The sequence below is a fragment of the Microplitis demolitor genome, chromosome 4 (assembly GCF_026212275.2).
Source record: "Microplitis demolitor isolate Queensland-Clemson2020A chromosome 4, iyMicDemo2.1a, whole genome shotgun sequence".
In the NCBI taxonomy this organism is placed as follows: domain Eukaryota; kingdom Metazoa; phylum Arthropoda; class Insecta; order Hymenoptera; family Braconidae; genus Microplitis; species Microplitis demolitor.
In genome coordinates this window covers 23,451,648-23,478,593 of record NC_068548.1, presented here as the reverse complement: position 1 = coordinate 23,478,593, position 26,946 = coordinate 23,451,648, and the positions used below count along the sequence as shown (strand labels likewise).

Genomic DNA, 26,946 nt, shown 5'->3' with positions numbered 1-26,946 from the left:
TTTGAAAATGAAATTTGATTTCCTACAATTTTTGATTCTTTATAAAATTTCGTGAGATCAATAGTTGCAAAGTTACAGCCTTTTATAGATTTTGGAAATTTTTTTTCCAAAATATAATTTTTTCAAACTTTTAATGACTAGACCTGCAAAAGTTTTGATCCTGGGCTATTTTTAACGGCAAAATAAGAAATTAAATTTCCTTTTAATGACCTCAAGTGTCTAATTATCTGAAATAATAAAATATAAAAATAATAATAATAATGAAAAATTTCTTAAACGAGGTCACAAAAAATAAATAAATTTGCAAAAGAAAAAAAATCAAAAAATGATCGTTTTTGATTCGGTAAAAAAGTAGGAAAAATATATATTATTACATAAATATTGATTACATACATAGTAGTAAATAATAATAAAAGAGAAGTTTGTTTCTTCCGCCGAAAAGTTAAGAGTTGGCGTGACAGCCGAAGGCTGACAGGCAGATGCATACCAACTCGAGTTGACATTGCACGCTGCGGGCTAGCGTGGGTCGTACATATATATATCGTACAGCTATAACTTCTTTCTCTCTTTTATCTATACACCCCACACCTCCATATATATATATATATATATTCATACATGTATATAAAGTCCTCATACAACCTCTACCGCACACAAATCTCGCGGACTCATATCACGCACGTCCTATTTCATATCGATGCTTATTCTCTTCTGCACGCACATTATTCTAATACATGTCCATACATTTGTACCAATATCCATATATATATACATATATGCCTTTTGTTTCACTTGAGTGAGGACTAAACGTATCGTGAGTCTGTAGGACATGGACATGAGCGCGTGGACACACCCGGCGGCTCAAACTCGCGCGTTTGTCGTCATCATATATATACATATATATGATTTCTACTGTCCATTTATATTAATACATATATACGTATGCATTTGACGACATGGAATAGTAATGAGGGACAGAGATACAAGGCGGGTCTTCTACAACACCGGGAACGTCGAGGACGTCGGTGCGTCGTCACGCGAGAACGCCGCCAGCTGACGTTCTCACTCTTTTTACAATGTTTTTTTTCATTTTTTTTTTTTTATTTTTTTTATTTTGTTTCCATGGACAGAGGCTCGGACTCGATGGACGAGGATTCCTGTCTATAGACAATACATGTATCTCTGATATATTTAATTTTATATGACATAGTTTAACTGTGTAATTATAGATAGCGAAAGGGGTTGGTGTACGTACTGTAATAGGGGTTTAAATTCTTAGGAACGGTATTTAATTAAATAGAGGAATTTTTTAAACTTTATCATATAAAATGATAATTACTTCATTTACTTAGTTCTTTTTTTTTTAATTCAATTGTATATAATTTTCCCTTTTTTTTTTTTTTTTTTTTACAGAATTGTCTTTAAGGAACTAAACGGATCGGAACGAAATTTAAGTGACTGGAGAGTAAACGACGCGTGGGAAAAAGCAAAGGTTATCCAGGGAGGGAAAGTCTAGGTCTAGTTTCAGGTGGTCACGGGTAGCAACTGAAAAACAAAGAGACCGAACAAATTGTGGAGTGACGAACGTCAAAAGTGATGCATCGGGGGCGGAAGGATGCAACTGTAAAGGGTGTGGCAGCTTCCCTCATAGAACAGAGCCTTCGCCCAAAAAAACCGATTCCGGTAGCGTTTTCATTTTTTCTCAGAACACGAAAATAGTAACTGAGGTAAGAATTTTTTAAAAGCCCTAAATTAATTGTATAGTCGTTCCGACTAGACATGAGAACTCGAAACAATAGTTTGTCATTTTTTTTTTTTTACTAGAACTTTATTTTGATCACGACTGGATAAAGTTTAATTTTAGTGTAACAGGTCGTAGTTGGGAAAAAATGTTTTATTTGAATTTCGACACGAATTAAAAAGTCATTTCAATGTCGCATGAGGATCAAACTCACATGCACACTTTTAATAAAATAAATAGGGGAATCCCCTATTTATTTTTTATTACAACAATGTCCCATTTTACCTCAAAGTTAATTTTCAACCCAAAGAAAAATTTCTGAAAAAAAAAATTTTACTGAAAATTTTAAATTTGACCTGGTCAACTTGCCTCACCCCTTTTACAAAATCGTGTCTCATTTTGCCCTGGACATTCACTAAAAATATGATGTCTCATTTTACCCCAGTCTCTACTATAAATATATATAGACATCGATGAATATAAAAGGGAGAAGTTGATAGCCAGCTAAATATAGGAAAGCTCTGACTGATGCAAAAGCACTAATACCGAAGAAAGTCTACATATATGTATACATAAGGGGAGAAACATATATATAATATAACGTGGTCAAACGAATCGTTTGTGGGCGACGCCCACCCATATTCGCCCTGGCTTTTACTGCCAGGTAATAAACTACGAAAATTATTATTCGACGGGTTGTCACAGCTCCAGGCGATACTTGAAACTTAAATTTCAAGCCTCAGTACTTTGGCATTCTTCCAAACCCTTCTCAAAAGCTCCTCCACGGCTAGACTGAATTCTCCCGAAATTAAAAACTCCAATAGTTCTTCTTTAAACCCGAATCAAAAAACAAATTCTACTTTAGTGCTCAAAATCCTCAATGAGATCTATGAGATTTAAATAACAATAATTTTTTGATTTTGAATTATAATTAAGACCTCAAAATCTTCAACGAATCAAAAGGGAGGGGAGAGAATGCGTCGAAAGATACTTTTGAGGTTCAAATGTCCATAAAATTATTCCTGTATGTTTTAAGTATTTTGAGGCTCAAATCCAGATTTTGTTTTTCCAGTTTAGTCCTCAAAGTGGTAAAATGGGTCGTTACTACTACTCTGAGGTTTGGATAACTTTCTATACTATTGTCAATCTTAAAATTCAAAATTGGTCTTCAAAAACCTCATTGAGAGCTTTGAGACTTAAATCTGAATTTTTTTTTGACTTGGAAATATCAAATTCAGAGAAGAAAGGGGAAAACGAACAGGGCGTATTATCATTAAAAAAGAATATTCAATGTATATGAGTCCCCGAAAACTTATAGTATTTCTTAAGTACTCCCCCCCCCTTTATATTTATTAACAAACACGATAAAGTGGTTCAGGTTGATGAATCGATAGGCTGCCTATTAGCCAACTATCCAGCTCCGACTTTAGTAGCAAACTCGAACAAAACATCAGCAACTCTCGTTGCCAGTTCCGTGTCTAATTGAATGGCATTTTATTTAGCACACTTCCATGCACTCAGATTGCGGCTATTTACCAAGCTCAATTATGTAATTCACCGTACACAAACCTCAGTGGTTGATGGTTGGAGCAAATAATAAGTATACCACACGTACACACATATATATTTGCATCAGTCATATATATTTTTACTGCTCATAATGAAATGAACAAAAGATTCTTTTGGTCATTCCAAAACAGTTTTGCCCGAAAATGAAGAAAAAAAAAATTAATTATACCCAGACTGTTTCATATTTAATATTCTGGTTTATGGTATTAATAGACTTATTATCTATAATCGATATTTATTATTCGTGTTAAAATATTTACTGACGGACACGTGTCATTTTGACTTTCCCTGCTAACAAAGTTATGGTTATATAATATTTGGAATTAAGTTTTATGATTTCAAGATAAACATCAATGAAACTCGGGAGTTATTTGATATTTACCCGATTAATAGTGGAACCAAAAATATATAAGAAATAAAACTATCTTCCAGATTGTACTCAATGGAGTTTTCACCGGTAGTTGGAAGTGTTAATTCATATATAATTATAGATTTGGGATAGCAGGGAGCTTAACTCTAATTGAATGAAATTGGGAAGAGCCGAAAAGGCAATTAGCCTAGAAAAATAACGGAAAACAATGGGCCGATAATCCAGTGGGGGAGAGAAAGCCAGCACGACCTGGAAAAGACTTTGGACATCAGATAGTGTCACAGAGTGAGGAGGAAGAGAAAATTTTCTGAGCCTAAGGTACTCTGGTTAGAGGAAAGGTTGAGGATGACTAGGACATTGTGGTCCGTTGCTCGATCGAATGTCGCCGTGGCAAGGATGCGTGAGTGCTTGGAGGCTAATGCGGGTCTAGCCGGGACTTCCGGTTCTCACGAGAAGTCCCGGGTGCCTGTAGCTACGAGCTAAGAGCCGAGTGAAGGTACACGCTCGTGTACAACTAATAATAGCGAGTGTGTCGACGGTGAAGGTGGATCATGCATGAGTTGGAAGGTAGCTGTTGAGGTTAAACCAGAAGCAGAGATAGAGGAACTGATGTGTTCCTGGTTGTGCTGGTTGTGGTGTGAGTCTTGTGGTGGCAATACATGCAAGAGCTAGGAAAAGGCCAGTAGAAAATATCGGAGGATGATGAGGAGAATGTCAAGCAGTTGGTGCTGCCAGTAGAGAGTGTAAATTGCCTAGCGGGTCTGATCAGACCATTAGATAAGACTAGAGTCAACAAGCTGTCTCTTCGACTCTCTCTGTCTTTCCTTCATCACCAGCAAACTTGGGTATAGCTAAAGACAGTGTGATCTGGTTGACTCAAGTCTGGTCTCCAGTCCTCGACTAATTGTCGAAGCCAAGCTGCGTAAACACAGCCGAGAAAAAATAATTTTTAAAAGGACATAAGCCATCGAGGCTTGCCCTAGAAGGCTGCGGGTGTGGATAAGAAAACAGACCACTTGGCAAAGGTGTCAAGGTCAATAGTCGAGGGTCGCACCAGTACCGTGGGCTACATATTCATAAAATAATGCGGATCTAGTTCACTATTATCGGAGTTATTTGTGACTATGACTGGCACAGGTGACTCGGATGGACGAGGATTTGCTTGGGAGCTGAAAGTCAGGCAAGGTGATATGCAGATTTGCATGACTAGAATGCTGTGCCAATAGCTAAACTCTTGACATATTACCAAGAACAAGTCTGGTCTAATACTTGTGATGTGGATTACGCTCCAGGCACTCTGAGAAAAATAGTTCTCAAGCAAAATCCTTGTTGATCTGTGTAAACACGTAAGCCAAGAAAGTAAAGTGGAAAAAGGTCGAGAGACCTTCAACCTCCATGGGCGTGTCTGCTCTCGGACTCTCTCACGTAAAAGTAGATCCATCATTACTTTCTTTCTCTAGCCTTTTTTTCACTGGCCCTAAATGATGATAACAACACATCAAAAATATATAAATATATTTATTATTATATGATATAAAAATTCAATACTCCATCGAGCTGATCCTTAACCAATGGGCTCTTTAGTTTTAGCAGACCGCAATCATCTAAAGAGTTTTATAAATCTCTGGTTGGATAACCACAGGTTCCTCATCGAGCCAGCTTCCGGAATGAAATTTTGAGAGTATACTCTACCGCATATAACGGAAAAGTTTTATATACTGGTGCTCAGACTGTTAGTTTATGATGATGCTGAGCAAAGTGAGTTAAAGTGAAACAACGCATATATCTGTCGGAATAAAGATAACAACAACTGGTAGATGTTGTTAAGTGTATAAAGGGTGCGAGTTTTGAATTTCCCAGTTTCTCACTCGGAACTACTCCGTGGGTACCCCCGGCAATGCGTGAGGACGCGTGTGACGCTTACTTGTACATTGCGGCTATCCAGGTAGGCGAGAACGGTTCTGCCGTGTTGGGTTATAACGTGGGCGTGGTCACCCCTGGCTCCACCCAAGGGACACCATAATGGCTTCCACGCGACAAATCACCTCGCACGACGTCACTGTCCCCGTGGTGGGGTGGACCAATCAACGAGACGGACTCTCTGCCCGTGGGAGGAGTTTGCTCTGACCGCCACCTTACGGGGAACCGGGGAACCAGCGAAGCTGACTCTGGGAGAGGCTCGAGCTTCATTATGTATCATTATACCGGTCCGCGCCGCGCGGTGTGCACTGCAGTTACTGGTCTAGACGCGCGTGTGTGGTTCCGTGTCCAGGCCTTCCCTCTAAACGTTACGACGTGCTCAACCGAAACCGCGAACACGCCGTTTATAGTTATCCTTCCGTCTTATTCTTATTGTTGGTTAAACTTGTTCTCATTATCGTCCCTTGGTACCGATCCACCAGCAGCAAAAGTCTTGCTGGGTGCTTAAAGTTAAGTATTTTAACTAAAACGTGGATCACGGAACCCTTGTCAAACGACAGTGCAAGACAGTGTTGGTGATTTATGGTGGTTTAACAAGACTAGTGGTAGGAAAAGTTTGAACTGGATTTATCGGATCGTATGATGTCTGAGTTATCAGCAATAGTTGATAATAATAATAATAGCAATAGATTGAATTGAATGAGGATTGTTGTTCGAAATAAGTCATCAAACTTGGTGGTTAGCCGACGGGCAATTATCGCTAATGATCAAAGTCTTAATGATAGTTATTTATAATATCTGTGCCGTTGTTCATCACGGATTTTATTAATTTTTCGGGGCTTGTTAGCTCATCAGTGTTTTTGTACATCAAGTGTTTTTGGAATAGTGTTTTATTAGCTTGTTTATTTTATCAGCATACGGATTTCAACAATAGATATATTTTAAAAATTAATATGAAGATTATTTATTATTTAGTGTCTGGTAGCATGACAAGCTGACGCTAGTGTACCGAGTGTCCGATTAATTTGATCGGTGAGTTATATTTAAAGATAACTCAGGTGTGTAGTGGACGTGTTGGCACATTTAAATATTCATTTGTGCGGATGGTGTCGCGAGTGTCTAGTGACATTAACGTCAAGTGGTTGGCTATCCAGGAATAAAGCATCAGCAACACACCAAACGAAAACGTACTATTTTTACTAGAGTGTACAGAGTGCTCGAGATCATCAACAAGGGCACTAGTGTCGTAATGTCATAATCTGGTCAGGATTGATCAGTAGAAAATAAATAATTTGGTAAATTATCCCTGAGTTGAGCCGACGCGAAAGCATCGGCAAGCTCCAAGATTCGGGCTCCGTGCGGCTTTCGAGTCGCCGCGACGTCGGCTGGAGCCGCGTACGGCCTCGACGTTGCTATTAAGGTGGATCGTCCGGGCAGCACGACGACGCTCAACTTTACGGACCTGGGGAGCCCATTCGGGGCGGGCGACCCCTGTCCGTCGAGCACCCCGACCCCGAACAGTATGTCGGGCGGACCCGCGTCGGGTGCTGGTGCTGGTGGAGGATCCGCCGGTGCTGGGGGAAACTCCGACATGGACCAGCATCTACACCACGGCGGCTTGGGCTCCGTGACCCCTGGACCACCAGGAAACGGTGGTGACAGTGCCTCAAGCACTCCGGTATCACAGTCTGGCAAGAGTGCATTCATCGAACTCCAGCACAACAATCTTTACAACCCCGCGAGCCTCAGGGGTGGCTACCCCGGTGGACACAATGTCTCTTCAGGCCACCAGTTCTCACACCAAGTCAGCTCACTGGGCCACCAGAGTTCGGGTCCCGGTAGTGGGAACCAGCAGCACTCCGATGCAGGTTTTCCCAGTCCCAGATCTGCGTTAGCTGGTTATCCTTTTGCTCCAATGCATCAGCACAATGCCTATGGATATCATTTGAGTTCTTACGCACCACAATGTCCCTCACCGCCCAAGGACGGTGAGTACCCAAACTGTACGTATTCAATCAATTTTTATTACTAGTAGTTTTAAGTTACTCTTAAGAACAACCCGTCGGAAAATAGAGACTTCCCTCCTAATTCAACTCAGTTTTTTAGGTTTCGGTCTCGAATTCCAGTTAGCGCCTGGCTAGTTATCAGTAGTCCAACAAACTCCAATTAACAACTTAAAATCATCAATTTCTCTCGATTACTTTAGTCCTGATGCAGTTGATAACTCAAATATTATGTTTCTGCACAACATTAGTTTATAACTCCAAGTTTGCGTTGGCTTGGAAATAAAGTAGTTGCCAAGATATATCATAGCTAGGGGCTGCCTGCTGACTTTATAAGTATCCATATATACAATATGTGTATTTATATTGAACAGGCATAGCCACCGGAATCGATATCTGAATAGAGCAGTCTGTTGTCCAGTCAACCGACCTTTCAGTCTCGATACCGCGATTAAATATAATACCGAGTAAAAATACCGTATTCTGCTTATTGTTTACCTGTGTCGCGGTCTTAAACGTGATAGCCAAGGGGTTCCTGTGTTAAAAACAAGGGTTCGTATTATTTTTACGTCGCGGGGAGTCCGAAGCGCTTATTGGGCGCCAGTTTGTCTGCCCGGTTGTCGTTTCGCCCGATCGTTTTCCGATGACAGACCAACTGTTTGATGATGTTGCGAGTTATGTTCGATGGCATTGTTGAAAAACGGGCTTATAAATAAATTTATTTAGACGCATTGAGTTTTTTTTTAATGAAAAATTCAAACGAACCGGAAAAATGTCTATAGTGTTAAAATAGTAGCAGAACATTATAAAAGTTGCCTAAAATATTTCTTTTTCTCGTCCTCGTTCTCATTCTTTTCAAGTTTTTTTTATTTGATTTTTTTTTTTTTTTGTATTCAGTGTATAGTCTTTGAAGAGAAGACGAAGAATAGAATGTGGATAGAGAAATAATAAAGAAAGGTGGACCAGAATAAAAAATAAAATTGTAAGAATCTGTAGCAGGTAGTGCATCCGCCGGTCGACGCCCGATTTTGTTCACTGCTCCCGGGTAAATTAACGCAGAGAAATGCCAGGAAAGATATACGACTTGATACCGACGTTGCCACTAGAGTCGCTCAAAAACAAACACAAACTGAATTTAATATTTTTTATTTTTTAACTGTCACTTTAATTCGTCTCATTAATTTACGCCATTTACTGAACTCTAACTGGATTGCCCGATATTTTTAAATAGACTCGATAAACACAATAGTACATACATTTCATATATTATTCGTAATTACAGTTATAACTTATCAAACTTTACGTAAACAATATTCTTTTTTAAATATATTTTTTTCTAATTGTTGTGTTACAAAAGTATTAATTACTCTACTTCAGAGCTAATTATATTTTCAATTATTTTTTTTATTGCTTACAAATATCTAAATATATGTGACATCATATTTATTATCTATTCGCATAATTTTATTTTCTAATGGACTTGGATTATTTTCGGTGTAATTTTTTTTTTAATAAAAAAATCATAGTGACAATTTATAAAAATAAATATGTTCATAATTTAAAAAAATATATCCAGGGAGTGAAATATATGACAATTTTTAAATTATCAGCACACGCGAAAAAATAACGTGGTCTAGATGGATCACCATAAAAAAATCATGTTGCTGCAACATGAATATAATGTTACTACATGACAAAATCATGTTGATTTGCCATGTTACGCCAAAATGAAAAAATCATGTATGGAAAGCATGATTTTTCATGTTGTAGTAACATTAGATTTGTATTGCAGCAACATGAAAAATCAGGAATGTCATGTTGCTCCAACATGATTTTTTCTTATCCTAAAAATGTTCAAACTAAAAAATGATTACAGTAAAAAGTCATCAGCAGACTACTGACTGCTGACTAAAAAAAATCTAAAAAAAAAAAAACATATTTATCATTGCAAAAAAAGCATAATATTGAGAGTCAGGTGGCAATGCAGTCATTGTCTTCTCGTAACAATATAAATTCGTCCGTGAACATCATCATCATCATCATTATCATTACTGTTATGATCATTATTATCATTACCAGCCTTCATTTAAAGTGCAGTAGCGTACAACATACGTACAATGTACAATACACATCAAAGTACTATAAAATTCACATCATCAATTTAACGATCATCTTATTATATTATGCACGCGTTGAATGTCAGTGACGCTTGCCAGTAATCCTTTATAGTTACAGTCAGTACTTAAAATTATAACGGCAAAGCTCGTAGGGGAAAAAATACACCCGGTTCTGAAGGAAAAAAAGGGTTCAAGTTCAAGTTCGCTCAGTTTTTTTTTTTTTCAATACCAAGGGGCGGCTCGAACCCGAGTCCGAGGGACCTAAGTAAGGAGTGCTGTCAATTTTTCTATACAATATGGATGTGTCCGTCAAAGTCCGCTTCAAGAGTCCTATGGACATCGACGTCGCGAACCGCGACCCTGGTTATTGCTCGTTACCCCGATGATCGTCAGTGGGGTTGAAAAAATTCAAGAACTCACCCTTGTGCATAAACTTATAATCAGTAATAAATAATACTCGCATTGAACGGTTTTTCAATAATTTTTCCAACCCTTTGAAGATGATTACTACTTTATATTTTCATATAAACTTTTCTTGGAGACTTAACCGGTCAATTGAAAGCAATTGAATAAAAAAAAATACCGTGTTTTCATTTAATATTTATTAACTAAAGGGTTTTTTTTATCTTGTTTGATAACTCTGATGACAGTTATCATTTCCCGATAACTTTCTTTGCGTCTATTAAATATTCTTGCCAACCCTATCGTTCAAAGTTTGAGTTAAAGTGAAACGTAATGACAGATTATTTAAGCAATCATTGAAAATGTATTAAAACTTTTTTTATACTAAAACTTGGACTTGCTTCGTCAACTTTTAATTCGCGAATCGGTAAATTTTTAACTCTTTCCGAGAAATATATTTTTTACAAAAGACTCAAGGGTTGAATTTAAATTTAAATTATATTCGGATATAAAACAAAGAAAAATTTAATTTTTATTGAATTTTAAAATTTGAAGGCGCCATTAACTGTAAGCAACCTATTGGCCGATAAGTAGGCTTGAAAATGGCCGCAAACTTGAAAACTTTCTGTTCTACATCTCGGGTTAAAAGTTTGATCTGTTTTAAATAAAATACAAATTTTAAGTTTTTTATATTCAATTAGACTTTTTCTTTCCATTCAATTAACATGGGACATTTAATTTGCCCGTACTATTCCTTATAAAGACTACTTTTAGACTTGTTTTCAATCATTTTCAGTCTAGTTTTGGTCGTCTGTCAAAAGTCTGTCAGATCGAAAACAGCTTAAAATTTTCGTACAAATATAAAAACAGACCAATTAGTTCAAATACAGACCAATTAGACCTAATGTAGGTTAGTTATACTAAAATCAGTCAAAATTATTCCACTCGGGATGAAGTTGTTTGAAATTTTTCAAAGTTCTATAAAATACTATGGCCGAAATTAGACAATTTCGGCCTGTTTATGAAAACTTTACGACTTGGACATGATTTCAGCCAATTTTAAGCCGCTTTAAATAAAATCGAACGATTTCGGGCAAATATTTTTACCCTCTATAGAGACAAAAGTAGTAAATGGAGATAAAATAATAACGCAAATTAATGATGACTAAAGTGACTAACGAGCATTTAACATCGACGGTAACAATACGCGAATAAATATATCTCATTGTTAGAGGGGGTGTCACTGCTCGGCATACCAGCTCCTGATTCAACAGAACAATAACAGATTCACGGGGTGCTTACGGGCTGATACACTCGCGGCGTCGTTTGATTAATTAAATAATAAATATCGCATCGCAATCGCGATTCGGTTAATTGCCACCGGGCACGCTATTGTTTGCTGCGCTACTGCCTCCTTTTTTAGTGATGTACACGCGCCATTTGCTACTTCTATGTGTACCGACACTACCGAATACCCATGACCCATCGACAATTAACTTTTCAACCGTTAAAATTAACTTTAATTATATATATTTTATGTTAAATATTAATGTTTACTACCCATGCCCTTTCCCTTCGAAAATATTCAGGGCGATTAATACGTGCGTCCAAATAATCTAAAAAAATTAATGTCTTTATAAATATAAGCGGTTAAGTTTGAATTAAAAAATATTATGTATGCATAGTGATGAAAAGGATAATTATTAATATATATATGAGATTGCGTGAAAATATATCGTCTATTATAGTTGAGTATTTATACAAAAATGATAATCTCCCCTTGTAAAAGTTATCTCGAGATTTATATTACGGTGAATATATTTATTTATATTGTAAAGGTAAATAGCCAAAGTAAATAAATTTTTAACTTGTGTTAAAAACGGACTGTTAAATTAACTCACGCTCTAAAAATTCAAATTTTCCGCAATTTTCAGTTTTTTCTATGGCAAAAGCATTTTTTTGCAGAAAGTTGCCCAAATAGAAAATTTTCATAAACTTGTACATAAATATGAATATTAAAAATATGAGATTTAGACTGTTTGTGTTATTTCTTATATTTATGAGTGAAAATTTCATTTTTCGTAGTGAAAAAATTTTTAAACAGGAAAAAATTTCAAACACGTGTCTAAGAAAAAATTACTCAGACCAAAAATACGCATGCTCTATATATCGTTTAAAAATTTCAAATCAATTATTCAAAATTTTCAGTGTAATTTCAAAAAATTACCGAAATATTTACTTACTGTCGGATTTTTATGGAATTCAAGGTAAATATGCTTCTGATAGAATTGAATTCTTCATAAAATATTATAAATATATGTGCAAGTGGTGTGTGCAGATATAGAGATCAAGGGGATAAGAAAGATATCGGCGGCAAGCCGTGGAGAAGAAACTTCTTGTGAGATGGTTGCTGTTTAAGTTAAGGAAGATCGGGTAGCGATCGCGTGATCCAACCTGGTGTACACGAGCGGTTAAACTCGGCGCCTGGCAAACATCGCGGACGCGCGTTAAGATACTAGATATTATCTCTCAGGGCACCTTCTCGTTATTCTCATAAAAAATCCTTCCGTTTCATGCTTCTTATTATATCAAGTACAAACTTTTTCAATTTTCCTGAAAATTAGCAAAGGTAATCTATAAATAAATTACCAAATTTTTCTGACAAAAAACTGATAGATTGCCGGTTACAAAATGGATTTTACCAGAGGATTTCTAGCGCAGCCTAAGCCTTAGATCCAATTAGTAGGGACCGGAACAGGCAGTGGGAAAAATTGTCCCAGTCACCAGCCGGTTAACCTGCTACGCAAATTTACCAAGGGCTACAAGACAATGCTTAGAACTAAGACTAGAAATGGGCTGGTGTGTTGAGGCTCTTATTTGATGGAGGTATTAAATGCTTGTTTTTACAAGGATTAAATTCCCTTAATAATTCTTTATAATCCTCAAAAAAAGAAAAAAAAATTATGCTGAGGTGCGAGCGAAAATTAAAACAATCGAAGCTTCGGGAATTCGTAAACTGAAAAAAAATGTATTTATAATTATTATTATCAAATAACAAGTGTGACACCTGACATAGATGTTTAAACTCTTTCTAGCGTGCGCATTGTGAAAACAGTTTGGTGTATACATTATTATATTTTTTAATATAAGATTATACGTCGAGGTAATTAACTGTACTAATTTCGTGATGAGTGATCATTAATTAACGGCGGGTTATTAAATCGTACGGACAAAACCCACGTGAGTTTAGCTGAGAGCAGTCAGGAGAGCTCTAAGCTCAGAACTATCTGAGGTGTAGCACAATAGCCTGTACCCCATGTGCTTCATGTAGGTACACATGCACCGATGAATAGCTGCATAATGTTTAAAAGTGTGAGCCTCGGTAATGACTAATGATAATGAGTAGCAAAGATAAAATAATATAATATAGAAAAAAAAAATTATGATGCTAATATGTGTGCATATGATGTATTAAAGGAAAGGATTATTAAATATGAAACGTATAAATTATTGACGGGTATCACATGCTCTCATCAATATATGATGTGCATATAAGAGTATAACTCAACAGTTTTATTCTTCTTTTGCTTATAAGAATTTTAAATACACCGCTCCCATCATCAACTATTCTTATATTATTTTTATTCATTCATATATATATATATATATATATATATATATATATATATATTGATTCTTACTATTCTCTTTGTCTTCATTCACACGCCCTCGCGATGGATTTTTTTATTAATTAATTTTCAAATTTTTTTATTTAATAATTGACTTGAAAATTTTAATTAAAAAAAAAAAAAAAAAATTATTGATTTGAAAATTATAAAAATCGATTTGAATAAATTTTTAATTGATTGGGATAAAAAGGAAAGATGGGAAGTTGATCACTTCCGGTATTAAAGTAAATTTTTCTTTTAAATGCCTCTGTTCAACTTGCCTCAGATGCCTACGGATCTTGGGTTCAAATATTAGACCAAAATCTGGGCCTTTTTTCGGTCACTTTTTGACTTGAAATTTTTTTACCTGGAATGTCATAGTCCCATTTTGCCCCAGGTTCCATTTTTTGATTATAAAAAAAAAATTATTAAAATTCCGACAAAGTAAATTTTAAATTAAGACTTTAATTAAAATTTTTATGATTTATATTATAATTTTTTAATTTTGTGTTAATTTAATTAAATTATTACTTTTGTTTTATTAACATTACGTTTATTTGCCAATTAAATTTTTAGTTTTTTTATGTTAATTTTTACGCCTAAATGGACCAGGATTCTGAAGGTTGATATCAGGGTGGTGTATGTTCACAGACCTCTCGCCATTGGGTGACAAGGGCGGCAGTCTAGTGGATGAACTGGGCGGAGGTGGCGGCGGATCCCTCAGAAATGGCAAGGGCAAGAAAATGCGAAAGCCGAGGACCATCTACAGCAGCTTGCAGCTCCAGCAGCTGAACAGGCGGTTCCAGAGGACGCAGTACCTCGCGTTACCTGAGCGAGCCGAATTGGCCGCCAGCTTGGGGTTGACGCAGACACAGGTGAGTCTTGTGTTCCTACTTAATATATTATCTATCATTAAATCGACCGAGCCCTAGTTTGGTCTCCAAACATCAATTATTCCCCAAACAGTCCTCTATTGTCTCATAAAAAATTCTCTCATTTGCAAGTAGAATATTTAGTGAAAACAGTGAAAACGAAACTTCTAGAGCGGTCTCCTGTTTCAAACTATACGATAGTTCTGTATACTGAGCAAAGAGAGAGTTATAGTCGAGAGAGTTTATTTTTCGCGGTATACTTGGAATATGATCCTACAAACGGCAGCATCTGTCAGCGTTATCGGGACAAATGACTCCGCTAAATCACCGATCCGGCACGCCCTGGACATCGAGGATAGGGTTGCCAAGAGTGTCCGGTGTTAGTTCAAGCCACTAACGAGCGAGCTATAAATTTTCCCGGTCATCTGAAGCCGTCTGGCAGCTTGTCTTTCACGCTCCCATTTTACTTTCACATAAATTCCTGACAAAATCTCCACAAAATAATTATATAAAATACTATTGATTATTCCCTGGGCAAACCCGGTAAACCTGTCTACTCAAATTTAATTTAATTTAACTACCATAAAACATATATACATATACATGTATATATTTATATACCGGTCAATTGGATATGCTAAGGGATTGATAACCGTAAGCTAGGGCCGATCTGCGAAGGGCAGACCGGATAATTTCATTAGTTCCCCTGGACATCGTTGGCTCCCCAGTCGATCGTTCAATTCCTAACCCCAGTAATGTTATTGAGCAGCAATCACAAGAATCCCCATAACACACAAGTTTATCTCCTATCTGGTCTTATTAGATTTTCCTCATTTCGAATTTTGAAATATCCCGCCAATTTCCCCTCCAACATAAACAGCCAGCGACATCTAGGCAGCTGCTTCTCATAACTTCAAAGCAACATGGCGCCTGCATTTGCTGCCATATGATTTCGCACAACAATTTTCTATGGTGAAATAGAGTAGAGTCTTCAGACAAGGAATTATTTTATTTCCTGAAATAAATAACCAACTGCAGTAAATTTTTGAGGTTTCTAAAGATGTTCTATGATTAAAAAATTATTGCGTGTTTCTAAAGAAGAATCAAGAGACTTGTACACAAGTTCTTTGTGTTGATGGCTGATGCGGTTGGCGTGCTTCTGCAACCTCTTTTGTTTCCCCTTTTTGCTGTACACCCGAGGGCATCAATTCGAGGACGGCATCAGTAGCGGCCGTTGCACTTTTTTAGCCCCGGCTTATTTGTTTTTTCTTGCATTTATTTCTTCATTATTGCCCTTTTTTCTTTAAAAAAAAAAAACAATCCCTCTTTTTGCAAAACTTCTTGTCTTCTACTTCGACTTTTACTTTTAATTTTAATTAACCTCAAATCGGGAAACTTGCTTATTTCTCCGTCGGTATCAATAATCATGAAGACATTACGTGATAATTACGTAGAATGGGTCGTCTCATATATTATTTTCATCGTAATTGTCTATTATTAAGTGCACCCAGTAATCAAAGTACATAATTAATATATTCTACTCGATTCAAGGAAATTTTTAATTTTGTCAGTAGCATGCTAACAATTTTCCATCTTCTCTGGGTATCTTTTTACCGACTGCAGGTTGAAAAAATTTTTTAAAAAAATGATAAAAGAAGGCAAATCCAATTTATTTGTTTACGATAACGATTTCTCGGGTTATAAACTAGGAAATGAGAATCATGCGTGCGTAGAGAAAATATCACTTTTATATGAAATTTTGTCATCAGGAATCATTCGAGTGAATCGCGAAACATATCGACGTTATGCATGAGACAATAGTGAAATTGCAAGCCATTTACATGTCTATCTTCACGTATATATTTTATGTAGTCTTGGAGTAAGTTGTATATTTCAGCTACTTTGTATACAATATTTCGAGTAAATGGCGCACGGAATATTCGCACGAGATTGCACGCGACCCTCATGTGCAACTATTTGAAACGTATACTAGGAAAGACAATTTTAAGGAATTTCCTTACTTGGATCTACATTCTTATGATAATAAACATAATAATGGAGGAGAAAAATTCAAATGTTTTGTGCCTTTTTTGCGACTAAAAGTTTGTTATATATATTTATAGCTGATATTAATGGGTATAAATACTAACTGCTACGTGATAGCGGGTCTTCGTGTCTGCTGATGTGATACTTTGGTTAATAATTTATTCAAAAAACAAAAAATTAAGTTTTATTTAGTGCAGTATGTTCCCAAGTATTTTTATTAAATTTATTATTCAGTTTTTTTGCTCATTATTAAATTACTGTAGTGGAAATTTAATAGGTTGGCTTGTGATATTTTGGGAATAAGGAAGATAAGAAGACATTGGAGGTGATCAGTGGGTTCTATTATAATTTTTGGGTCGATAACCAAAAATTTGGGAAGTTTTGGAAAATCATTATTTTAGTTCCAGATTTCAAATGGCTGTATCTTTTGAAATATCGATCCTATGAAATTTTTTATAGAGATAGAAATTGTAGGAAATTTAATTTCCTACAATTATTGTTTCTACAAAAAATTACGTGCGATCAACCGTTTAAAAGTTACAGCCGTTTGAAGAATTTGGAAATTTTTGGAAATAGAAAAATATATGTTTTTTTTATAATACTTCAAATGGATATAACTTACAAAATATTGAGTATAGCTAATGTTTTATAGAAATCGAAATTTTAGAAAATTAAATTTCCTACAATTTTTGTCTGATTATAAAATACCCTATGATCGATAGTTCAAAAGTTACAGCGTGGTTAAAAATTTGAAAAATTTCAAATATTTTTTTCAGACTTTCAATCGCGATGAGCAGAAATATATATATTAGAATACTTTCCATAATGAATAATAAGTTTTAATAAAATTTGGTCACGTATAAATTTTTTCGATTTAAAATAAAATATGTGAATTGAATTATGTATTAAAACTTTATCAGGGTGAATATTACTCTTAAAAAAAAAAAAAAAATTCCCACGATTGCAATAATAATGAATATGTATGAAGTGGCTGTCGAGAATTTGATGCACGTAAAGAATTTCCGGCAAGTATCGATTGAGAGGGCAATCGATTCGGCATTTATTTAAATTCTACGGTCCAATTCTGACGTGTAATCGAGCCTCACGCGGAAAGACTAATTACCGATCCTCGATCTGAACGAATTAATAAATATACATATATATCTTCATATAATCAAGTATAAATATATATATATACTCAGTATTCAAGCAAGCTGAGAATGAGATTTTGGCCGTGAGACAATCACATTGAATCAAGTAAACGAATCAGAACAAGCTCAGACCCAACTTACACACTTGTACTCACGTACTCGAAGAATTCGCGCAAAACACATCCGATCATCTGGACCCTGCTCCAAGGACCTTTTAAAGTCCTACCATTCTTTTTTTATTTTTAATCTCCTTGTTCACTCTCTGATTAATTTTTATGTTAGTCTTTGACTCGCTAAATAATTTTTAATTGATATAAATTTTATTTACAAAAAAATTTCTAAGTCCTAATTTCCAAGCTCAGAAAAAATTTCGAAAATAAAAATAAAAATGACACTGTCATTTATTTTTTACGACATGAGGGATCGAGGTGTGGACTTTTTGATTTTTTTTTCTGGTAAATAAAAAAAGGCGGATACGCACAAAGGATCTAGTGATTTAATAAAAAAAATGAAAAGCCGAGGGTTTGAAGAAGAGTCAGAAGACTCTTGCGATGGCAAAGTCCTGAGATTGAGGGAGAAAGCAACGGGGGTACACACATTATTTCAATGTTGGCAGTAATGCCTGTTATTAAGCGATGATAATGATTGGTATTATCGCGGGTAGGGAGCAGGACTGGTAGCAGCGGATATAAATCATCCGTTACTTCCTTCTCTACTCGTCTCTGCTCTCAAGGCGTACACACCACCTTTGTACATTAAACCCATCGCTGTATCTACAACTATATACATCCTACTATCTCATACATATCAACTCGACTGAACTTATATACACGTACTTTAACATGCCAAGAAGCTGTAAATAACCTCCAAGTCGCCGTGAATTTGCCCTGGGCTTACAACGAGTCCATGCTTCCCTTGCTCTGCTCCCAGACTTAAACTTTTTCCTCACTACCTTTCCTTTACTTTACTTTGCTTTACTTTGGTTGCCTCAGCACACCTTTTTTACCCCTAAGCAACAACGTGCCACTTTTTACTTTAACTTCATTCGCGTGTTGTGCGAGTCTATGGAAAAAAATTAAAAAACAACTCGATCTCATCCCCTTCGGCGAAAGAAGAATTTTAATTTTAAATAAACTATTTTATTTCTGGGGTGGATTGTCTTGTTGACTTTTTGACACTTACTGGACACGCACACTTTATTTTATTCAAAAATATAATTTATTCCAACTTTCAGAATAAATTTTACTATAAAATTCGGTACTAAATGGCGTGAAAAATTTTCGACCATTGGATCAAAAATTTGAATTAAAATTTTTTTTTACCGTCCAAATTAAAAAAAAAAATTTTTAAAGGAATTTTTATCAAAAAGTTTGATAAGAAAATTTATAAAAATAATTATTTGATAAATTTTTATTAGACTTTTTTTTTTGTTTGAGGTGGAACGTCTGACGAATTAATGTAATAAATCAACCGAGTCCGATGATCGTCTCGATATAAGTCCTTCCGATTCCTAGAACGATTCAAAAGGGCTCTCGGGGCAGAGTCTCCACTCTTTGGTGGATATCGTTTCGAAACGCGAGTGTTCCATGTTATATTATACACCATACACACATATATACACATACATATACATATACATATACATAGATATGAAGGAGGCTCATATGAAGGGAAAGAGAGCGAGATGGAGAAAGGGGGTTGGGCGCGGCCGAGGATAGAGAGCCTCTTCAGCTTATGTATAACGGTATCGCGTTTTACATGTATTAACGTATTTTATCAAAGTGTACGTGTATGTGTAAACTATAAAGAGGGTTGGGAAGCAGGGCTGAGGGTGAGAGCGAGCCTGTAACGCCCACGCCTATCTCGATCTAATAAATTCAACATTTCGCCGGTAAATCCGAGCCTCCTTGAAAAAGACCAAGATAGAAAATTACCACTTTTTATTTATTTTTCATACTTTTTATTTACTCCATTTACTTAATTTTCCATTATTTTTATTATTTTTAATTGCAACAAAATTAATAAATTCATTTTTAAAAATACTAATTAAAAAATTCTTAAGATATTTATCCTGGTAAATTTTTTGCGGGCGTAACAAATAAAAATAAAGTTTCACCTCGTTCTCCGTACACATTTCTTGCATACGAAAATCATCAAACGGTTATTGCATACCGTCCTATAGGCACGTGTCATCTATCGAGATAAAAAGACGCCCGGGACCGGACAAAAAAAATATTTTAAATAAAATCTCGTGACTTCTTGGTATAGAAAGCAAGAGGGAGAGAGAGAGAGAGAGAGAGAGAGTAAAAGGAAGAAAGAGAAGAAGGACAAGTCAAGTTATTTGGCATCGGTATCAACAGTTGATGGTGGTGATGATGGTGAGACGTAAGAAGAATAAGAAATTATTCGATCTGGTAGGTCCTGAAGGTGGTATCCGCGTGTTCCAAGACACTAGCTGGTTCATGGGTCCACTAGGTTCATTTAGTCCTGTCGGGGTTACCGAACTCTCGGGAAATAATGATAAAACTAGTCAGCAGTATCCAGTCTCATGCGTACTCCGGGTCCCAAGTGTAAGGAATAAAAACGCGGGAATTCTTATAAATGAACAATTATAGGAATCCGTGGCCACGAGCTGTTCAAAGTCTCGAGGGAGAGTTTCTTCATTGGGGGGTGGTGTATAACTGGAGAACTGTCTTCCGAGCTGTCGTAGAGTTTGTAGAGCAGCGGGCCGCGGAGAGACCCAACGCGGATCGTTTGAAGTCAGGCGTTCGTTTTCTTGCCTACAGAAGAGAAACAGACAAACGGAGAATTTAAATCCGTCTCTGTCCAACTCACGTTTCATCGGTTCTTCGGCTTACCTTTAGGTATTTCGTTTGTTGCAGCGGCATTGGCTCTCTGCTTCCTTCTCCCTCATTCTCCTTTATTGTCTTATTCTCCTTTAATCTCCCGATGTCTTTTTCTCTCTCTCGGGCACTGGCATCCCTGGGCAACCTGGATTGTTGCTGCATCGCTGCGCCCTTTATACAATACCAACACAACATTGTTTCGCTCCAAGAAGCTCTCGATCCGCGACTTTTCCCCTCGGAATATTCGCGGTACTTTTTTCACCTCCGCACTCTTATGGATGCATTACAACTTTTTAAATTACTGCCCCCCTTTTTTTTGTTTTTTATTATAACTCACTTCCCAATGCTTCTTACACTTGAGTGACCGTTTGTTTGAACCGTCTGAATTATTGCGATACCGGTTCTCTAAGGGCTTAATAAAAATATTTAAATTCCCTTGTTTATTTATTTACATATTTATATATTTATCTGAGCTTGTTATAAGACCGTAAGATTTTTATTTAAAATCACGGGCAAGTCTGCGCACAAAGATTTTCAGGGCCCGGTTAATTTAGTATTCAGCCGACGCATGCGCCAGTTGTCAACGCTGACACATCGTTCGTCAACCGATTCTACACAACGACACATATATTTATATATATAGATATATATATAGATATAAGTGTGTGTCTGGATATACTAGCGGCAGCAAAAAGTATCTTCGTTGACAAAAAACCGGATAAAAGAAACGATACATGTCGATGGGGACGTGAAGGATAAGATGCCATCGGTTTTCTCCCGAGTCATGGAAAGAACGTCTCAATTGCTGCCTCCAGCAACGTCTTATTTCAATTGCATTTATTTCAACATAGCTTCTTTTATTTTTCGACAGACCGCTGTTTTGCCGGATTATTTTTTATTGTTTTTTGCCTCCACCTCAAACGTTTTTTGCGGCGGCTGGTTACTCTCCGAGACTGGGGTGTTTTTAATGAATTTCTGCGGTGGTTAGAAAGATTTGTACTGGTTCGTTGAAAGCAATGTAAGTGTTGATGCTTACCTACTATCCGTCTAAAAGAAGGTGGAGGTTTTTCGAGTGGATCGCCTTGGAGCGGAGGCGCCCCGCCCACCGTCTCGTCCACTCTCTTTTTCGTTTCTCTTTAGATTACTTATTCTTATTCTCATTCTCATTCTCATTCTTACTACCAATTCTCATTCTCAAACCCTTTGCCTTCGCCCCGTCTCATTTTAAAAATATACAAACCCAAAAATCCATTTTCGCTTTCCCGAAAATTCATCAACCTCAAATTCGGTGACCTCACAGATATCTGTCATAAAAACTAATAAAACCGATAATCTATTCAGTGTACCCACAGACTTGATCCTTATATATTATATATATAGATATCAGATGCCCTTTAAAGAATTCCCAACCGCGATCCCTTCCTCCCTATTCACAATTTTTTTCATTTCATTATAAATTTAACAACTGAATCTCGGTGGATCTGGATCTGGATCTGGATCATGTTACCATCTCGTCCCTTATCCTTCTTATTATCCCTTGTCTTTTGACACACAGCTAGACCAATAGACAGAACACTAAAACTATTATTCAATCTATACTAAATAGCCTTCATTATGTTTACGCTGAAAGAGCCAACCCGTCCAAATAATAAATTAAACTATTACTGGGTGACGAAATCCCACTCCATCATGCCCTCAAATATCCACCGAAATTAAATTAACCTCTTATATATATTTTTTTTTCTGATAAAATATTTATCACATCGTTGGGTTGAGCAGAGATAAAATGACCGGTAGCAATAGCGAAATAATTAAAATTGTGTCAAGTAAATGAGAACAAGAACAAGAGCGATATTTTATTTTGAATGTGTGCTTTCACGAGTCACTTGTGGCTAAATACAATAAATTTAAAAAAAAAAAAAACAATAAAAAATAAAAACATTTGTGAACACAAAAGAACAGCAAACGGAAAAAGGAGTGGTGATAAATCCTGTGCGTTTGTATGTTCATGTGTGCGCATGTGTGTGTGTGTGTGTGTGTGTAATAGTAGTTTAAATGATCGTTTGTCGTCTTGGTTGGGCTGGAAGAAAAATACCAATTGATATATTTAATGTATTTATAATAGTAAATTGAATGTATGTGGGGAGGGGAGGGGGGAGAGGACCGAAAGTATACATCGAGTTGTATCGTATGTCGTTATTACTTGGATAAATAAATAAGTGAATGAGGTATATATATTTATATGTGGATGTATTTGTAAGAATGTGGGGAATTTTGTGTGGAATGTTTCGCACGATAGAAAGAAAAATATCACGGCTACGAAAACGGGTACAAGAGAGTCTCGTAAACTCGGTGAGAAGATACTTTCTCATCGATCCGACGAGTTACCGTCTTAGGTGCACTGTTTGGTATATATTTGTAAGCTGGTGTGTGCGTGTGTGTGAGGTATCTATATAAAAGACGAGAAATGCAACTGCAGATCTCGCGAGACTGACAACACATGGATTATGGAGTGTCGAGAGATGTTTTCATGTGTTTTAAAATACTGAGGCTCGGATAGCTATGAAATGTTATGATGTACAAGAACTTTTGGTCTCAAGTATGGGGGATTAAAAACGTGTGTGTGTGAAATGTATTTTACCTGAGGTTTTGCGGCAGTTTGTGCTCAAGTGAGTTTCTGTGCAGAGTAGACTTAACTCGCGAACTTTCGCGACCTCACTTTCATATTGTCCGCCTTCGATCATTTTTTTTTCATCGCCATCTTTTCCGTTGATCTAGTAAGCCTATAGACGGATTAATTGGAGTTTAGTTCCTTGAGCTCCGCTAGGTGGCTCTAGAAATAAAATTTCTCGCAGGCTGAGCGCGAGCTTCCCTTGTTATATTTCGTGAAATTCTTCACTTGCGGAAAAATAACGGTTGTAAATAAAAATTTCTCAAGATTTAAGTAAACAAAAAAAAAAAACTAGCGGACGTTGAACAATAAATGGTTACAAAATAAATAAAACTTTTATTATAATCAGCATTTGCAATTCATATTTATATTAAAAAACCGGTAAATTAACTATTTAACTACAGCCCAGGGTTAAATTCATAAGAAAACAAATAAATAAACAATGAGAAAAAAAAATAAGTTTCAAATAAAAGAAGCTAAAGAAAGAGAGTAGTAGCAAAAGACATACGCCGGCTGTAAGAAATAATGACAGGCCCGGTATATCGGGCCCCTCTTCACTTGCCAACATAACAACTTAGCCGTCTGTCTGTCGTCGACGTGAGCTTGATCCGGAAGCGACCACGAAAACATTTTCCACGATAGTATACCATACCAACGATCTATAATACCGTGATGTACCTACCCAACACACTCACATATATATATATATATATATATATATATATATACAGCAGCAGTCTAGCGCACCGCAACCACCCACCCTCTTTCCTGCGTTTACTCATCGATGCGTGGCGAGCAAATAACTTTTACCTTGAACCCCAAAAGTTGGTTGTAGCTTTGTCGAGCATATGGCCCGGCTCGAAACCAGCAGGCTTCGGCTTTTACTTGCGAAAATACTATTTATAATCACTGGTACTTGCGCGATACGAGTGCTCTGGTCAATACTACGGCCATCTATACACACATAGACGTACGACATTTGTATGAAACTTTTTTGCTGTCAACTTTTTACTTTTCAAGTATAATAACTACTCTGTAGTTTCGTGTTTTTTAGGGTACTTGCGTGGCTAAGCATTACCGTTCTTAGCAAAACTTTTTCAAAAAAAAAAAAAAAAAACTTGAAAGATAAGTTAACTTTATTATAATTTACTCCGCCCCGTGACAATTTTGATTTATCATGCAACCAGAGTTTAAAAGGGACTTTTTTTAGTAATTTTTATAAGCGGATGTGAATGTTGATATTGATTTTTGGATAATTGATTGATTGATTGGTGGATTTATTTTAGAGAGATAAAAATTAGAGGTGGAAACAAAAGGATGACAAGAGGTAAAAGTATTGGATTGGCGCATGTAATAAATATTCATGGTTACCCGGCGGGTTATGAGGTGTGGGTGAAACACGTGGCAGACAAGAGGGAAGATTGTGTTTGAGTGAACCACCTCGCGAGCAGTATCATGTAAGAGTTTTAAATGAGAATAAATAAAGACGGAGTTGCCGTGGCGGGCAGAATTAACGGCGTCTCGCTCTCGCTCCTAGCGATAGTGTCTCGTGGACGTGCGCCGGGTCAGTCGGGCCCCCGAGGTCAATTAGCGCTGCTCAACACTATCTGCTCTTCAGCTTGATGGGAATAGTCAACTCATCTCTTCTTCCCGCTCTTTGCTTTTTAAAACACTCGCGTCCACCCACGACTTTGGTTCTAGTCTTGCTATTGGCGCCAATTTTTCTTTGAGTTTCATTTCAAATTTTTTTTTAATCGTCAACTAAAAATAAATATTTTTTTCGAAAGTTTAAATTTTCAAAAAATTAAAAAGTCAATTAAAAATTAATTTTAATATTTTTTTTTGCATTTATGATAAAGCGCTTAAGACGAGAAGCATCGACCTGATAACCTATTAGCATAAATTAATTGCTTTGCGCACCCTATCACTCACCCTATACATCAAGTGCGGAATATTGTGCGTCAGTCGAGTGTCTCACGTACAGCAACACATAACAGCACACTAAAACATCCTCTGCATCCATATATATACCATACCCACTCGTTTATATCAGCGGTTATGTAAAAGTTATTAAGTTCTCGACATGGAGAAGAAATTAAAAGGGTTACACGCATATTGTACCCTGTCAACGTCCAAATGATCAATTAATACTTGATATATATATATGTTATTACTTCAACCGCTATGTGAAACAAAACTAATCCGTCAACTTAGTGGAATTGAACCCAATGCTTAATTTGACATTATTGATGCCTATAAGTGTCAGTTAAAATATCAATCCATAGCTCTGTTCATTATTCACCTTCATGCTAATTGTAAATTCCTTTTTACTCAGTGCAGCTTGCTGTTGAATGACACGTCAAACATTTTTTTTTTTTTTTTTCTATTAAATCTTAAGCATTGATTATTTTTTAAAAATAACTTTTAAATGAATCACGTGTCAATGTGATGGTGAATTTTATTTTTTAATGTCATTTCCTTTGTAAATTTTGATGTGAAAAAATTCTAAGGACAAGTAAAATTTTTTGCACTAATAAATTTTTTTTTTGTGTTAAAATGTCTATTTTATTTATGACTGGAATTTATTGCCTCTGATTTAAAAAAAAAAAAAAAAAATGTAGTTGACTGGCTTTAGTCTGATAGGAATAAAAATAGTCGAGCTAAAAGTAATTAAAAGATCATAGCGATGTTCCGGGTAATACAGAAGTTAATTTTATTGTAACGAGATTAAGCGATAAAAATGAATTTTGTTTAAAAAATATTAAATTAGTAATTAAAGTTTGAGTTATAACTTGTACGCAGCTCCAGCTCGCGGTTATAAAAGTGGATGCAACGTCAGGTTCACGCGCGAGCGAATCCACTCTCTGTATAATGTATGTATATAATAATACTACGGACTTGATACACTCGCGGTAACCTGTGTGCTATAGATGTACGATATATACGATATATTACTACTATATATACAATGAATGACGTCCCGAAGGCCACGGCGTGATGCCGCAATAATTCTTCATTCCTCAGTAGTCTCACAGTTTAAGTATTCGGAAAAAAAATATTTACCATTTTTACATTTTACATTCATTTATTTCTTCATTTATTTGCAATGTTTACATATTATTATTTATTTTATTTACACATTATCGACTTTACTCTTTGACGTTTACTGCTTTATTAGCTATCGGGGTAAAACGGGACTCAAAAAAATTCCCAATTGTCATTTTTTTTTTTTTCAAATTCTTCCACTAAAATTAATTTAAAAAATTTAACATAGTAAAATTAGTTGTCGATTTTGGCCCAACTTATCCCTCATAAATTAAAAAAAAAAAAAAAAAAATTCTTACAAGTGTATTTTGCATCTCTTTATTTAAATTTATTTCAAAGTTTATTAAAGAAAAAAAAATGGAAAAAAAAGAAAGTGAAAAAAAAATAAAAAGATCACGTGGTAGCCACTGCCCACCTGACGTCATGCACCTGTTTCTCATGTCTTGGGTTATAAAAATCTACTATAGAGCTCCGAGTACATATATATGTATATATATAGAGTCTCGGTAACAAGGGGCCCCATAG

The 26,946-nt window shown here is 36.0% G+C and overlaps 1 protein-coding gene across 4 annotated transcripts in view; it reads left to right on the top strand.

Annotated features, from left to right (window-relative positions):
- Positions 1-5,902: 5,902 nt before the first annotated feature.
- LOC103576358 (homeotic protein distal-less) overlaps positions 5,903-26,946 on the top strand; it is a 46,189-nt gene continuing 25,145 nt past the window's right edge. For 2 of the 4 annotated variants that reach the window (XM_014444170.2, XM_053738674.1), the window contains exons 1-2: positions 5,903-7,603; positions 14,424-14,665. In XM_014444170.2, the coding sequence (XP_014299656.1) occupies positions 7,123-7,603; positions 14,424-14,665 (723 nt within the window). In that variant the 5' untranslated portion in view covers positions 5,903-7,122. The remainder of the gene's footprint in view (positions 7,604-14,423; positions 14,666-26,946) is intronic. The other 2 variants (XM_008556538.3, XM_014444171.2) reach the window with 2 other exon arrangements.